Source organism: Mustela lutreola, chromosome 15 (assembly GCF_030435805.1).
Source record: "Mustela lutreola isolate mMusLut2 chromosome 15, mMusLut2.pri, whole genome shotgun sequence".
NCBI classification, from domain to species: Eukaryota; Metazoa; Chordata; class Mammalia; order Carnivora; family Mustelidae; genus Mustela; species Mustela lutreola.
In genome coordinates, this window is record NC_081304.1 from 5,395,264 (window position 1) to 5,412,451 (window position 17,188).

The following is a 17,188-nucleotide window of genomic DNA, read 5'->3' on the forward strand; positions in this document are numbered from 1 at the left end:
GGGGGAATATACCAACAAAACTATCTTTCAAACTATGTTATGAATACTCCTCTTGGTTTAGGAAAAAGAGCTCAAATTCTAGGATTTTATCTGTGGGGCAAGAAGGCAAGGCAATGTCTATGGAATACTGCCTATGGAAAGGCAACATTTATTTTTGGTAGATTCAACCAAGTTTACCAAGACTGTCTGCCATTATGATGAGTGGCACTCAATTTTTAAACTTTTTTTTGAAGTTTATTTATTTTTTAAGTAATCTCTACACCCAGTGCGGGGCTCGAACTTACAACCTCAAGATCAAGAGTCACATGCTCTGACTGAGCCAGCCAGGTGCTTCGAGTGGCACTCAGTTTTAAGAGGTTCTTCTGGATTAGTGCAAAGATGGTTGCATAGCACGTTATCTCAAATAATATCAGGCATATAAAACACACAAAGTTAGTGTAATTTATGTACAAGTAAGTTTTAAAAAGTTAAAAAAGAAATTAACCGGTAAAAAAATACAAACATACAAAACAAAACAAACACACACACACACAAAGGGTTTATATCTCTATTCCATAAAGGGATCTATGCAATATAGAAGGCCATATTCGACTGGTACAAATTCTGGAAATTCATGTTGCAAGTGAGAATTTAAAAAAAAAAAAAAAAAAAAAAAAGAGAGAAAGAAAAAAGAAAAGAAAATCAGTGCCAGTATGTGTACAGGTGCAGACATCTGTATCCTCAAACTCCCTGTGCTCCTAAGACCTCAGATGACAAGGAAATGAAGTTTTCCAAATCATCAAAGCTTTTGAAAGCCCATAAATCTACCAAGGAAGACAAAAGATGTCTACCTCTGATTTTCGGAAATAAAAATGCAAACATATATGCAAATGAAGACTTAACAGGAAATAAAAAGATGGGAACACCCACAACCTCCAATCACCCAGTTAAGCTTGGGCTTTCTGTTGATTTCTAAGCCACCTTGAGAGTCCAGAGTGATTACTCTGCACTTACCCCATAAGAGATTTTAAACAAATAAGCATCAACAGAACAAAAAATCAGTTATTAACATTTACACAGATGTTGACTTGTTTCATCTGTCAATTCCAAATGGTAAGAAAACCCTAATACAGATTCCACAGTCTACTCAATGACACAACGTACAGAGGTTGCTGAAACATAACCCCAAGTATTGTAGGTTACTGAAAAATATGATGCGAGCAACCACTTTATGAAGAAGTTCCAATCATGGGAAGTCTGCAGATTTTCAAATCAAAACCATACTGTGGCTTGACCAAACCACTCAACCGATCAGAAGTCTCTAAGGTAAGATCATTTCACCAAAACCGATGGAAGGACAGCAGAAACAACTCCAGGGAGGAAGGACCCGCAAAGCAATGGCCACAGTAGAAAAGTAACAGTTAACACGAGTCCGACTGTAGCCAAGAAAAGACAGAGCTTCAACTTCTTTCAACCAATAGCAGGGAACCTCACAAAGAAACCAATATGCTTCCTAAAACCCATGTCCCCCAATCCCAGAACAGCTTCCTAACGGGGCTTACTCCGGTGAGTGACACACAGGAGCTCCTCCTGTCTCGTTTAGTTCCCTCTGCTCCCGGCTCACCGGGGGGCAGTACTGGGTGGCTCTCCAGGGCTGCCAGCCTCAGGTCCACCTGGGGGTCCTTCTAAACACGCACAGCACCTGGGAGCGCCAAGCGGAGGCGAGGCGCGCAAGGAGCATTGGAGGCGGGGGACGGGGGGCTGGAAACCAACATTTTGCTGAACAGGAGGGCCCGCCTCTGCAGCTTGCTTTCTCCCGAGGCACCTCGCACTAGGTGGTCCTTTAACGTGCCTGGAAGGACACGAGGAGGCAGGGACCTCCCCTCAGACACAGGCAGATGCCCAGGGAGCGGGTTTTCCATCTACTGGACTCCTGCGGGGCGAGCGTCGGGGTTCCCTCTGCTACCGCACTTCGCTTGGGCCTGAAGACGCGCTCGGACCCCATCGCCCTCGGGGTCCCCGACTCAGGCCGGGTCGGCTGTCCCTGCGAGTTCCCAGCAAGAGGGGCCTCCACAGACAACATACGGGCTTCGGGGACACAAAAGGCCTCCCGGGCACGGAACGCGGGGCGCCTGACAGAACCTCGCGCCATCCGTCATTCGCAGCGGCGGCAGGGCCGGCCCCCGGGGCGCTCATCCTGGTTCTGGGCTGGGCTTCTGATCGCCCCCCAAGGGCCTGATACTGTGGTTTTACGGTCTGAGGAACAGTTAGGCCTCACAGGCCCGGCCTGAGACGTGCGCTCTCCGCACCCCGCACTCCCGCCTTCCCCACTCAGCGGCGGGGCCCGGCTTTCCCGCCCCACGGCCCGACCAGGGGTTGGTAGCAGTTGGAGGCAGTTGGGACCGGCCCCATCAGGTTGGAACCGGTCTGGGCCGGGCCGGAGGAGGAAGGGGGGGGAGGGAGAGGCCGCCTCGCGCTCTCCCTGCGCGCGTGACTCACGCTGGCCGCTGACGTCAGGCGTGCGCGCGCGGCGGGGGGGGCTCTACGTACGTGTAGTGCTGCGGTTTCTCGGGCTGTGCCTGCAGCACCTGAGCGGTAGCGGCCGGGGGCGCCGAGGAAGCTGCGGAGCCGCCGGGCCCGGGGCCCTTCGACATGGTCCTGTCTTCCTGCCTCTTCGCCGCTCCCCTTTTATTATTCAGTCTGCGCGGTCCGCGCCGAGGACCCAGTGCGCCTGCGCCGCGCCACGAGAACGTGAAGACCCCCCGCACGGCAGCAAGGGTTGCTGGGAGTTGTGGTCCTCCGTTCGGCTGGAATTTTACCGTCGGCAGAGGGTTGCTGCCAAAGGAATGGACCACAATACCCAGGGATCCTTGCGGACGGTGTCCCGGATGCTCAGGGCCCGCCACGGCTTGTGGGGATTGCAGTCCTGCTGCGTCCCTGCTTCTTAAGAGTGCGTTTCCAGTGTCGTAGGAGAGCTTTCCTTGAAACTGGAGCCTCTGGAGTGGAAAGGGCCCGCAGCTAGAGAGGCCCTGACGACCTCTGTGAAACAGTCCAAGTGTAGTTTCACCACCAACAGTGTAATAATTATCTCGCCACCAGACTTACAAGGTCTTAGGTTCAATGCTGATGCCGGCCCCAGCCGTGCTTCAGAATCTGTATTGTCCGTCCTTAGCTCTGGGCCTTTGTGCTGCAGGCACCTGCAGTCCGCCAACATCCTCTTCATGCCTGCGACCAGGCTAACGGGGGAGGCATGAAGGAAAGTCTGCCTACCAGAAGTCAGCCTGAGAAATCTTTGCTAAAGTAGAGCTGCACGACGCAGTACTCCGTTCCCGCGCCTTTGCTGAGACGCGCGTAAACCTTTACCAACCCTGAAACCTGGAACTCCACGGCTTGGGTCGCTCCCCTGCTCGACGCCTGGCCTGACCGACTTGTTTCCAGTGCGTTAGGGGCCAAGGACGAATTTAATCTCCGTCTAGAACAGTCTCAGGTACACTAGCAAGTTGCAGGGGTGTTGAGAAGCGTCACCTAGTGTCCAGAGGCCGAGCCTGGGGTTGAGTCGGGGGTGCGGTTGATGACCCACTGCAGTTTCCTGCTCCGAAAGTCAGCTTTTCTGGGTTTTCCGAGCCCGATTCCCACTCGTCGGGCGAAGTTCTTCACTGTGTGGCTTTTGTCAAATCAGCCAATTCCACCTTTATGAAGGTTTTTTTTTTTTTTTTTAAAGATTTTATTTATTTGACAGAGACCACAAGTAGGCAGAGAGGCAGGCAGAGAGGAAGGAAAGCAGGCTCCCTGCCGAGCAGAGAGCCAGATGGGGGGCTCCATCCCAGGACCCTGGGATCATGACTTGAGCCAAAGGTTGAGGCTTTAACACACTGAGCCACCCAGGCGCCCCCCCCTTATGAAGTTCTTCATAGATAAAATATTGACGCTTGTCATTTAACTTTGCTTTCCATAATGAATCTATTTAAATCCCATGTGTTTAAGACTGATTTATATTTGATTAGATAGGTTAACTAGTCTAGTGATTGTCACGTTAAAGAGAAATGTTCCCAATTAACCTTAGGGATGCGGGAGGGTGGAGTGAATGGAAAACTGTTAATGTTTGAGAATGACACTTATTTTATTTAGTCCCCAGTAACCTCACATCAGAAGCCAAACTGTCAGCCCACAAAGTTGAGAAACTGGTATTTCCTAAACAGGCCAAATCAATTGTTTAACCACTAGGGGCGTGTGAAGATGAAAAATTCCAAAAGGACAAATAAAAGTTGTAGTGTATTGTTTTAACGCTGTTATTAAATCCAAGTAATTGACTTGTATGTTATCCCCAAAATACCTAAGCGCGATGTGAATGAAGAAATAGAGTTCACAGCACTAGGCTTTAAGTAAGCTGTATACCATAAGCTTCAAAATGAGTGTGGACTGGTAAAATTGGGAGATGATATCATCCAAACTGTTTAATTTACAAAAGAGGAAACCGAAACTCAGAGAAGTAACTTGCACAGAGTTACTCAGCAAGCCCATGCCAGAACAGGAACTAGGATAGTAGCCTACATGCTGCATCACATTCCACATTGTTTTGATTGTATAAACATTTTTAGTTCTTTCCCATTTCCTGTGTTGCTTTTCCTCTCCTGTGCTAACTTAGGAAAAAGAAAAAGCTGTATGACAGCCGAGTAAGGACAAACTATTCCCACTAATGGTCCTTTAAGTGGATGAATGTAAATCTTTACCTAGTTTTTGCTGGAGCAATTAGTTCTCCTCTAGTAATCAGCCAAGCTACAAGAAAGAAAACAAAACTGGAGTTTCTGTCCTCTGGAGGCTTGGGACAGACAGGATTCTGGATCTTTTAGAAAATCCATGGAACACGAACGGGTTGTTAATTTAGGAACCAATTCCCTCTCCAGGCCATTTGGGCAGTCAAAAAATGTTAACAGGGTATTTTTCTGGTTACATCCCAGAACATTTGAGAGCCTTTTGTGTGGGATCTAACTAGTGCCCTGATTCTTAGCTTCCTCAGGTTCTGAGGACAGGGCAAGAGCCTCCATCTTGGTTTCTCAGCATTACATGAATGAAACAGAAAACTTAATTCCTCCCCTACTGTAAACTTTGTGCCGAAGGCAGAAATTAAAGTTCACCAAATTATTGCATAAAAGTTTACATAGGTGATATTTAAATACAAATTGTACCTGTTAAGATTGAGAGGGCAGAAATGAGAGGAATTTGGTACCAGAGATTGGGTGAAAGATATTTTTACCATAGCAGCTTCTTCATATCCAGCATTCTCCCACCCCCCACCCCCCACCCCTGCTGCTGATACTGAGAGCAGACCTTTGATGTCACAAGTAAATTTTTGAGGTATTTGTGTTTATGTACAATAATTATTTGAGTTGAAATCCACATGTAAACGGAATTTGGATGATTTAAAGTATTCAGGGGGAAAAAATTCAGTAAACCCAGAGTGGGAACTATGGAATAAAATGCACAAAACTCTACTTCCGTTTTCTGAGTTTTGTTTGGCTGGTCTCAAACTTTACCCTGCTTTGGTATTCTATATACCTGTATCATCAGGAGAACTGAACATTACAATCTATCAAAGACATTTATTTAGGCAAAAGTAGGGATTACCATTTTTATACATTTGTCGTGTTTCTTAGAAGTTATGCCAATGTACCATTAAATACAAGGGCACGTGTTAATTTCATTTTCTTCTGTTTAGAAGGACATGTACATTTAGAATGGACATGTAAATGTTGTACTAGGACTATGTCAATTTTGTCTGCAGTCATTTCATTCAGTTGAATGACATAATTCAAAAAAATATTGCTTAGAAGGCTACTTCCTTAAGCTATTGAAATCACAAAATATTTTGTGATAGCCTAAGAATGTACAAAACAGTTCTTATAAAACCATACACTGACATATTTTTTTGTCTATTATTTACCCCTATCTACACCACCAACAAAAGAACTGCTTTTTGCTTAAAATGTATATGCGTGATACATGAAATACTTGGTGGCACAACATGATTTGCTGAATTCTAATTCTTTTACTCTATGTACGTAACTATCAATATGGGAAAGTAAATAGTCACAGGAACACATTTTATTTTACATTGGAAAACATTTATAAGAATTTCCCTGAAGTAATCTCTCCTCCTGCATTTTATTGGCGAGATGCGAATTTGGTTGGATTCCTAACCATCCGGACCCTGAAGTCCTCATACAGACCAATGCAATTCATTTGCATTGACTTTCTATTGTAGAGCTTTGGAACCAAGGGAAGGATCCAAACATAGCTTCATTTTATCCAATCAGAAGAGCCGCTTCGTGCTAACCTCTGATTCGTCCATTCCTCTTTGCATTCATCCAATCATTAGGCCACTTTAACAGCCAATCAGCGGCCTAGATGCCCACCAATCCGGGAGCGGGGCCGAAGCACGGCCTTTGTGTCGGGGATGTCAGCGCGTCGGCGAAAGCTCCCGCCAATAGAAAAAGTCGTTGGTGTATGCAAATGAGGCCCTTATGACGCAGGGACGCAGCGTGAAGCGTGGGTATAAAAGCGGAGGCAAAGGGGGGGTTTGGAGCACAGAGCGGTTTGGTCGGTCGTTGAAGGTTCTTCTTTTTTCTTGCTCGGCGACTGCGGCTCTTTACTGGGCAGCAGGAGCAGCGCGGCGGTCGAAGAAGCGATCTAAGACTTCGGCATTGGGTAAGCGTTGGGGGGTTTGTTCGTGGTTCGAGGCCCCGTCGGCCGTTAATGCCGCGGGCCTCAGCCGTTGGGAGCGGAGTGCTGGCTGGTGCGGGCTGCTCGGGCTGCCGGCGTCGGGTGTGGGTCCGGGAGGTTTTCCCTTGGGGCTTCGTTCCGGAACCGCGTCTCCGCCTCTTTGCCCGGTGGTGATTCAGAGGTCCTGACGCCGGGTTCCGGGCAAGCGGGGCCTCCGCCCGTCGAGGAGGGGAAGTGACTCCTCCCCGCACCCCCCCTCCCGGGGGAGGCTGCTGCCGCTCCTCGCAGCCTGAGTCATTAGGGGAGGGGGAGGAGGCGGCGGCCCCGGGCCATCTGCCGCGGTGAAGAGGCGGGAGGGCAGGGGCGCCGAGCCCGTCCCCCCGTGACCCCCCAGGGGGACGAGCGCCGGGGCCCCGGAATCACGGATGTCTTCCTTAGGTAAAAGAAAATGGCCCGAACCAAGCAGACTGCCCGTAAATCCACGGGTGGGAAAGCGCCCCGCAAACAGCTGGCCACTAAAGCCGCCCGGAAAAGCGCCCCTTCTACCGGTGGGGTGAAAAAACCTCATCGCTACAGGTAGGCGAGGCGGCAGGCAGACAATGACGGGGCGGCGCGCGGCCCGTGCGGGAGCGCGTCCTGGGGCTGGCGCCGCGCTCTGTCCGTCCCGGGTGTCCGCTTACACTCCCCTGCTCGCTGCAGGCCCGGGACCGTGGCGCTTCGGGAGATCCGTCGTTACCAGAAATCCACCGAGCTTCTGATCCGGAAGCTGCCTTTCCAGAGGTTGGTGAGGGAGATCGCCCAGGATTTCAAAACCGATCTGAGGTTTCAGAGCGCCGCCATTGGCGCGCTTCAGGTAAGGCGAGCGCGGCTGTGTAGGGTCGGAGGGCTCGTGCGTGGCTTCTCCGCGAAGAGTTTAATAGTGTGGCTCTTGTCCTCAACAGGAGGCCAGTGAAGCGTACCTGGTGGGTTTATTTGAAGATACTAATCTGTGTGCCATCCACGCTAAGAGAGTCACCATCATGCCCAAAGACATCCAGTTGGCTCGCCGGATACGGGGAGAGAGAGCTTAAGTGAAGGCAGTTTTTATGGTGTTTTGTAGTAAATTCTGTAAAATACTTTGGTTTAATTTGTGACTTTTTTTGTAAGAAATTGTTTATAATATGTTGCATTTGTACTTAAGTCATTCCATCTTTCACTCAGGATGAATGCGAAAAGTGACTGTTCACAGACCTCAGTGATGTGAGCACTGTTGCTCAGGAGTGACAAGTTGCTAATATGCAGAAGGGATGGGTGATACTTCTTGCTTCTCATGATGCATGTTTCTGTATGTTAATGACTTGTTGGGTAGCTATTAAGGTACTAGAATTGATAAATGTGTACAGGGTCCTTTTGCAATAAAACTGGTTATGACTTGATCCAAGTGTTTAACAATTGGGGCTGTTAAGTCTGACCATACATCACTGTGATAGAATGTGGGCTTTTTCAAGGGTGAAGATACAAGTCTTAACCACAGTGTAACTTACAGTTTCCTTAAAAAAAAAAAAAAGGAAAAAGAAAAAAAAAGTAAACCTGGCAGCTATAGAATACACTATGTGCATTTATAATAGCTATTTTATATATTGTAGTGTCAACATTTTTAAATTAAATGTTTTACATTCACATGTGGTGGGGAGTCTTGTCATTAAGGTGTGTGTAATTTAAAGTCAAGTTGGTTTTCTCCTAACTAGACTGCACTTGTTTTCATAATAGTAAAATGCTTTGCAAATTATACCTTGCATAAGTCCTCATTCTACCACATGTTAACTAACCCTCTAGCTGATTAATGCAAACACTAATGGGGGGATTTTATTTATAAGGGCTCTAGAATATAATACCAAGTTATTCACACCAGCATCATCTGTTAATAATCTAAACTAGTTAGTGCAGCTTTTCTTTGTGTTGTGGTTGGTCTCATAACTAGGTTGAGTTCTTCTCTACCAAGAGGAAACAATACCGAAGTTCTTTTCCTTGTGGAGTTTGTATTATAATAATCCTTAGAGTAAACTTGCTGTGGGGGAGGGGCACACAACTCCAGCTTGAACCTCTGCCAATTAAGATGGTGTCGATTAGGTTACATCTGATACATGGTCCTGGGAAAATCACTATAGAGATGGCCTTCCAGGTGGTTTTTAAAAATTACCCTTCTACTGAAGTCTTAAGGTTAATTATGTATGTTGACTAAATTTACAAATAAACTTGTTTATTCAACCAAGTGTCAAAAACCTACATTTGAATATACAAAGCTTAAATACATCCATTATCTAGATTCTTTGTATCCTGAAGTTTGAGCTTAGTTTATACCTGGTTTTGCTCGGTAGACAAAGGAACCATTTATACACAAAAATAATTTGTATAAATACAAATTATTTCAACATAAGTTTAAAACTCCTTGTTGGTCTAAGCTGCTTTTTCAGTATAAAGCTAGTTTTCTTAACCCTTGATGGTACACTGTATGCATAGTATCTAGATGTCAGCAAGACATGGGCGCAAGAGCCACACGGGTCATCAGACAAGCATTCTGTGTATTTGGAGCTGGTAGCTATAGAAAGATAGTTGTGCCCTCATAAAGTAGCTTCATTTTTTAAAAATGGTTTCAAATTCAAGGGACTTAGGGAGAGAGGCAAGCCAGAATAGGTTTGATTCTTGGCAACTTAATGAGCCTCCGTGACGCATCAGAGGTGGAGTCCAGTATAAAAAGAGCTGGTTTTCTAGAACGTTCATTGTAACCAGCTCTGGAACAGTGACTTCCCAGTTGTGATGATCCAACATTGTGCTGCTGAAGGACATCGCGATCCTGGACGGCCTAATGGGGAGTGTACCTGGCAGTGTCTTGAGTTCGAATAGACCACTACGGTGATGTCAGTTTGTTCAGTTCACTGGTTGTGATGACCCAAGTAAGGTGAAACTTGAACCTTCTCCCCCAGCGCATCTTCCCTACATCTGACTTATAGGTCTGTGGATTTTACTGGGCAGCTGGGAATTTGCTGCTTTAAATAGTGCAGTTTGTGCTTCCAGACTTGCTTGAGCATTCTTAACCCAGAAGGCAAAAATATCTTTTGGTTCTAGGAAGCTGCCCACACAGGATAACCCTGGGTTTAGGTGATGGAACAATCTGTAAGGAGAAAGGCAAAAGCTGGAGCTGATGAAGGTATCCTGTGCCCTTGATGGATGAGACAAAAATAAAGTTTTTGAAGTTGAGACTCTTTCATCTTGTTAGTGGTCTTCATTTGAATTGATAACTTCTATTTCGCAAAATTTCCTGTGGGGAAATGCCTGGAAAATTGCTTTCTGACTCCGGGGGTGGGGGGTGCTTTCAGTAATGACAGGCAGACCCCCTATTCTGAAAGGTGATACGCATCACAATTTGCTTTGGACAGGGCCAAGTGATGCCTGGTGAACCTGTGTATTAATAATTGCATTTCTTGACTGTCCACGGACTTGGTTTCAACCAGACCAGTTAAGGGCTGGAAGTGCCAGCACTCTGGCCCGCTACCAGGAGATTCTGAACCAAGCCATTCATTGCCCTTGTCTTGAAGCTCTTAGCCTGTGCCCTTCAGAAGGTAGCCGAAGGGCCTAGGTGTTTGTGAAATTGCTGGTCACAAGCCAGGTCCACCCTTATGAGGGTGACCCCCATTGCTCTCCCTCCGTGCTCCGTCGTGTCTCACCTTTCACTCCCTCTTTTCTCTGCCAGGCAGACTTAATGTAAGTGTGCACCCGTGGGCCCATGCTGCTGGATTGTAAAATATCCCTGCTTCATCCGTAAGCTGGTCAGTAGGTAGACTAGATGATTTAGACAACACACAGAAGTTACATCCTATTTACAGAATTTAAGGTGGTATGGAAGAAAACCACCAGAGAGGCAAGGACATCGAACCTGGCTGACTTCCGGAGATCTGCCCATACATAACAAGTCAACTGGTCCCTGTCACCCTGCCAGAAAGGAAGGAGAGCAGTTGGGTGAGAGGCCAGCAAGAACCATCCTATGCCCCTTGCCAGGCCTCCCCAACCCCCTAGGGGCCTCTGCTGCCGCCTGACCAACGTCTCCCATACAAGTGTAGAGAGAGAAACCCTGAGCCCACTGGCTGGACTGGAAATGTCTTTCCCACTCATGTCCTCAGTCACTCCTCAGGGCTCTTCCCTACTTGGCTCCTTGAAAGGACTGCCTCTTGCCTGGTGGGCACATTGGGGTGGGGGTCTCTGGGAAAGCAGGCCCCTCTGGGTCACTTTCAGGTAGGGTAGTAGAGGGTAGATGCAGTCCAGCTAGCTGTCTGCCACTGGGCTGGTGGGAGACTCGGGCTTGCCCTTCATTTCCTGCCGACAGGGCCATCCTGTGTTCAGGGCAACAGCTGAGGGCCAGAGATCAGACGCTCAGGCCTGTGGCCAACCTTGCCTGCCATGGACAAGGGCGAGGTGCGCAGTTTTCACCACACCCATCTGCAGCTGTTGTCTCTCTGGTGGTGCTGTGGTCCACTGGGCCCAAGAGCTTTGAGACCCCACCCTGCACATCCGGTCCCCACCCGGACCTCCCCATCCCTTGGGTTGGGAGCACTTCATAGCCACCTCACTGAGGCGATCACAGCCCGCGTCCCACGGTCAGTCCCACCCCAGGCACTGGGAGACGAGCACAGTTGGCTTGCCTTGTTGGGGCCCCACAGCCTCTTCCTTCCCTCAGCCCAATGGTAGTCCCACCTGCCCCTGTGGACATTCCTCAGGGATGTCCATCCAGCTGGGCCTGGCTTTTGGCCAGGAACTTCAGCACAAACAGCTGGCCTTCCAGCTGCCCTCCTGAGGCCAAGGCTAGGGGAAGGAAGGAAGAGCCAAGCCCCTGCCCAGGCTGCCGACCCAAATCCCAAACCACCCCCAGGGAGAAGGCTGAAAGTGCCCTCTTGGGCCAGATGGCTGCCCTTCTGGCTCCCTGAGCCCTTTGTCAGCACGTATGGAGAATGAGCAAGGCTGTAGGCCCAGGTGAGTGCAGCTGGGACAGCTTTGAGTTTATACATAGAGGGCTGTGCTGTAAGGCAGGACCAGAGCCTCTGTCCTCCCTCCTGGGGGTCCTTATTCTCCATGGCTCTGCTAACGGCCCAGCAGCCCCTGGCAGTGAGGGGTCCCACCATTGCTCCAAACAGCATCATAGAACTTCTCTGTGCCTGCCCTTTCTGGTGTCCTTGCTTGAGCATCATGCCTGATGTTTGCCAGGGCCAGGACTGTCGGCCAGGCAGCATTTCTTAGTCTTCTGCCCTGAGCAGAGGACCTTCCTTCTCCACCATCGCCTTTCCCCAGGGAGAAGCTAAGAGTTCTGCAGTCACCTCCTCTACCAGAGAGGCAAGGGCAGGGGAGCTTTGGTGAGGCTGTGATACCTGAAAGGGCTTTAAGGTTATTATACATGACTTGGAAAGGGTGCCAGCGTCTGGGGTCTTCTTCCAGGCAGCTGCCAGCTCTCGTTCAGAAAGCTGTAGTTCGGGGCGCCTGGGTGGCTCAGTGGATTAAGCCGCTGCCTTCGGCTCAGGTCATGATCTCAGGGTCCTGGGATCGAGTCCCACGTCGGGCTCTCTGCTCAGCAGGGAGCCTGCTTCCCTCTCTCTCTCTCTCTCTCTGGCTGCCTCTCTGTCTACTTGTGATTTCTCTCTGTCAAATAAATAAATCTTAAAAAAAAAAAAAAAAAAAAAAAAAAAAGAAAGAAAGCTGTAGTTCTGGAATGCACATAGTGGAATGGAGGGTGGCCAGAAAGGGAGAAGCCCATCTCAGGCACCAGCAATACTACTGACAAGAAGGGCTCTGGGGTTCACCTGGGTGGCTCAGTGGGTTAAAGCCTCTCCTCTGCCCTTGGCTCAGGTCATGATCTCAGGGTCCTGGGATTGAGCCCCACATCAGGATCTCTACTCGGCGGGGAGCCTGCCTCCCTCTCTTTCTCTGCCTGTCTCTCTACCTACTTGTGATCTCTCTCTGTCAAATAAATAAAATCTTAAAAAAAAAAAAAAAAGGAAGAAAGGCTCTGGGAAGGGAGGCTGGTGGGCTGCAAGCTTAGGGGGCTTTGGGTGGCGTTTTGCTGAGGGGTGTGTGAGCGACCGTGCACGTCCCCATGGAGGTGATACCCGGGCTCCATTAGTCCCCGCTCCTCTGCTACCCTCTCTGTTAGACATGTTGGGCCTCAGGACCTTGCCCCACAAACTCCTCACCACCTAGTACTGTGCCAAGAGCATCAGCAGAGGGGACAGGATGGATGGGGTTGGGTCCAAGGCCCAGGCATCATGGGCCTGAGGGTCTTGCTACATCCTGGAGCTCCCCTCCCTGACCGGCCAATCTCAGTCCTCATGCCCAATCCGCTATGGCCTGGAGGCCCGGACCAGCTGCAGCACCCAGTGTGAAGAGATGGCTGTGGCCCTAAGCTGTCCCCTGCATCCCGTGAGTCTGGATTTCTCCCTGACCATTGGCATGGTGGTCATCAGCCTAGAGGGTGGGAACTTCAAGGACACGGTGGGAGCATCAAATAAAGACAAGGCCTGGGGACGTCTAGGTGACTCATTTGGTGGCGCCTCTGCCTTCGGCTCAGGTCGTGATTTCAGGCTCTTGGGAGCCAGTCCTGCATTGGTCTCCTTGTTCAGCGTGAAGTCTGCTTCTCCCTCTGCCTGCTGCTCCCCCTGTTAGTGCTCTCTCTGTCAAATAAATAAATGTTTAAAAAAGAAAGAAAGAAAGAAAAGACAAAGCCTGAAGCTGGCCCCTCTTAGCAGGAGCATTGGAGGCCAGAGAGGGACAAGAAGCTCCCAATGTTCTGAAGGCAAGGCCTGAGCCTCGCTTGCTTTTGGAGTCATGCCTGGCAACCAGCAGAGGCTCCGGACGTGTTTGCTGACCAGCCCGATGGCCCTGGCAGCCCCACGGCACAGCTGGCTGGATCTGCTCCTGGCACGGGGAGGGAGCAAAGAATCAGCCCAGTTCCCAAGAGCTTTGGGTCCTGCCCTAGCTTCCGAATTGGGAGTGTTCTGTGTAGAAATTGGGGCTGCCACGGTCTGAGAGAGCAGCCGCCTCCCCCTCCCCCGCCCCCCACAATCCCTTATTTCAATGTGAGCTTTATGTCTTCACACCTTACTGCACTGGAGCTGTAGCTGGTTAGGATGCTCCGGGGGACAGGTGGTGACTGAGAAGACAGGCTCAGGGGCAGCTGGGCTCAGGTTCAAGACCCAGCTCTCCCATTGGGATGAGTTCCTTCACCCATCTGTGCTCCTCTATCTGTAAAAGTGGGAATAAACACAGTTACTACCTAATAGGCTTGTAAGGATTTAATGAAATAACCTGTGCAAAGCCTGGTGACCAAAAATATTTGACAATAGAAGTCAAGGGCACTGACCAATCAGAGCACAGCCTGGTAGTAAACAACCAGCGCCACTGCCCGGGGCTCTGATACTGGGCTTTGATCACGAGCTCTGATACCAGAGCTCACCACAAAGCTCGAGGTTAGTAGTATCAATATTACAGAAGTGGTTATCGTTAATATTGCTGAAGGGCAAAGGTGTTCCAAATCAGGAGATAGGTCAACCCTCTGGGAACAATCACAAAAAGAAGCTCCCAGAATGAATGAGAGGGTGGGCCGTCTGCATTTTCAGAGACCGAAGTCTGTAGATACTAGAGCGAGAGATGTGGACCCAAGTCCCATCAGGGAACCAGGCTGTCATTGCAACTGAGGAACCAGAGCGGCAGGGAGCCCAGAGACCTCAGCCGCATGAAAAACTGGGTCTAGCAGGGAGGATCCACGGGTGAAGAAGTGGGCGTGAAGATAGCCACGGACTCCGGCAAAGAAGAGGCGTCTCCAGAGGCCCTGTCCTCAGTCAGGAGCCAGTTGGTGCTACGGCCTGGACTGATGTGTGTCAGCGACCTCTAGGCCTGCCTCAGCCACTGGGCTTCTGGCCGGCATGCTGCGGCTCCCATCACTGGACAGTATATCCCCATGGTGGGAATCCCTGGGAATTCTCTCATGATGCCTCAGTCCTGTGAGACAGTTGCCTCTGGCTGTGCTGATATTGGTGAGTTTTCAGCCGGCAGAGCAGAGGACAGACTTTGGCTGGGGATGCAGTGTCCCTACGAAGGTGCCACCTCCCCTGAGGTGCTGTCACATCTGGCCGGGGAAATGGGAGGGAGGGTGAAAAGTCAGGGGCAGGGGCGCCTGGGTGGCTCAGTGGGTTAAGCCACTGCCTTCTGCTCAGGTCATGATCTCACCGTCCTGGGATCGAGTCCCGCATCGGGCTCTCTGCTCAGCAGGGAGCCTGCTTCCTCCTCTCTCTCTCTGCCTGCCTCTCTGCCTACTTGTAATCTCTCTCTGTCAAATAAATAAATAAAATCTTTAAAAAAAAAAAAAAAAGAAAAGAAAAGTCAGGGGCAGACTTCCTTCCGAACAGATTTCACGTAACATGCTAGATGGGACTCAAAAACCGAGAGTAAACACATCTTCCAAATGAAAATCAATGTTTCAGAGTTCATCGGCGAGCAAACAGGAGCACTGACCCTCCGTTGAAGCCAAGTTCTCTGAGAACAACCAAAACAATACAAATAACGAACCTTGGGCAAATAGGTGTGTTTTCAAGCAAACTGACACAACGGAAATAAAAAAGAGAGAGGCCGCACAGGGATTAGGAGCCTTCCTCTCCCTTCCTCCCTCAGATAGCGCTTTCCTCCTGCAGAGCCCTTAGCCATAGGGAGCCAGATTGTGTCTTCCTCTCCCAGAGAGCACCAGCACCTTTTATCTTTTATCTGGCCAATTGCACAGGACAGTCCATGATATCTGTTGAATTAATGGATGACTGATGATAACAGCAAACGTTTATTCTGTGCTTACTAAGTGCCAGGTGCTGGGCTGGGCCCTCTTAGAAGATAAGCTCATTAGGCTTTTCTTTTTCTTTTTTTAAAGGAAATCACCTTTTATTTATTTATTTATAAAGATTTTATTTATTTATTTGACAGAGATCACAAGTAGGCAGAGAGGCAGGCTGAAAGAGAGAGAGAGGAAGAAGCAGGCTCCCTGCCGAGCAGAGAGCCTGATGTGGGACTCGATCCCAGGACCCTGGGATCATGACCTGAGCCAAAGGCAGCGGCTTAACCCACTGAGCCACCCAGGCGCCCCTCATTAGGCTTTTCTACCACGGCAATCACTAGCCCCATTTCACAGGTAAGAGACTGAGGAGGCTCAGAGAGGTGCAGTCATCTGCCTGAAATCACACAAATCTCAGATCACACAGATAGTCAGAGATTTGGGCAGAGATCTGGGCGCAGAACTATGAGACGTCAAAGCTCAGGCGGGTAAAGGATTCACAGAGGAGTTGCTTTCACAGAGGAGTGCAGACCACCCTTCTCGGAGAGTGGTACCCCCTGGAAGGTGTGGTTTGTGAGTTTAATCCCATTTCAACTGGCCTCAAGGGCCACTGATCCTCTTGTTTTGCCTATGCCAAAAAATGCTTTACTGAGTGCTTGAAAGAAGCAGGCCATTAGATGAAATTTGGAATTGTCATATTTCCCAAAGGTTTTTTTTTTTTCTTTTAAGATTTATTTATTTTATAGAGAGAGAGAGTAAGAGAAAGAGCGCACAGGCAAACGGTAGAGGGGCAGAGGCAGACAAACAGAATCTCAAGAGTATTTCCCGCTGGGCACAGAGCCTGACTCAGAGCTCCATCTCACTACCCTGAGATCATGACCTTAGCTGAAATCAAGAGGCGTTTAACTGACTGAGCCACCCAGGTGGCTCAAAAACAAAAAAGTTTTTTTTTAAGATTTCATTTATTTATTTATTTGACAGAGATCCACAAGTAGGCAGAGAGGCAGGTAGAGAGAGGAAGGGAAGCAGGCTCCCCACTGAGCGGAGAGCCCCATGCGGGGCTTGATCCCAAGACCCTGGGATCATGACCTGAGCCAAAGGCAGAGGCTTTAACCCACTGAGCCACCCAGGTGCCCCCTCAAAACTGTTTTTAAAAACTTTTTTGGGGGCGCCTGGGTGGCTCAGTGGGTTGAGCCGCTGCCTTCGGCTCGGGTCATGATCTCAGGGTCCTGGGATCGAGTCCCGCATCGGGCTCTCTGCTCAGCGGGGAGCCTGCTTCCCTTCCTCTCTCTCTGCCTGCCTCTCCATCTGCTTGTGATTTCTCTCTGTCAAATAAATAAATAAAATCTTTAAAAAAAAAAAAAACTTTTTTGGTGGGGCGCCTGGGTGGCTCAGTCAGTCTTTTCACTTTCTTGATGCTGCCCCCTGAGGCACAAAAGTATTTAATTTTGATGAAGTGCAGCTTATCCATTTTCCTATTGTCTCTTGTGCGTTGGGTGTCACATCTAAAAAGCCCCTGACTAAGCCAGGGTCACAAAGATTTACCCCCATGTTTATTTCAGCAGTCTTCAGAGCTGCATTTTTTTAAACTGAAGCATAAGTTACATATAGTGTTACATGAGTTGCGGGCACAGGATATAAAGATTCAACAAT

At 49.1% G+C, this 17,188-nt stretch overlaps 2 protein-coding genes across 5 annotated transcripts in view; one reads left to right on the forward strand and one right to left on the reverse strand.

Annotated features, from left to right (window-relative positions):
• Nucleotides 1–2,744, reverse strand: part of UNK (unk zinc finger) — a 32,753-nt gene extending 30,009 nt beyond the window's left edge. Inside the window, exon 1 of one of the 4 annotated variants that reach the window (XM_059150272.1) lies at nt 2,530–2,744. In XM_059150272.1, coding sequence (XP_059006255.1) covers nt 2,530–2,633 — 104 coding nt within the window. In that variant the 5' untranslated portion in view covers nt 2,634–2,744. The remainder of the gene's footprint in view (nt 1–2,529) is intronic. The other 3 variants (XM_059150267.1, XM_059150274.1, XM_059150268.1) reach the window with 3 other exon arrangements.
• Nucleotides 2,745–6,532: 3,788 nt separating this feature from the next.
• On the forward strand, nt 6,533–9,940 carry LOC131817006 (histone H3.3A). Its single transcript, XM_059150348.1, has 4 exons — nt 6,533–6,684; nt 7,138–7,275; nt 7,399–7,552; nt 7,641–9,940. The coding sequence occupies exons 2-4, from the start codon at nt 7,148–7,150 to the stop codon at nt 7,767–7,769; spliced, it is 411 nt and encodes a 136-aa protein (XP_059006331.1). The 5' UTR covers nt 6,533–6,684; nt 7,138–7,147; the 3' UTR covers nt 7,770–9,940.
• Nucleotides 9,941–17,188: the final 7,248 nt, after the last annotated feature.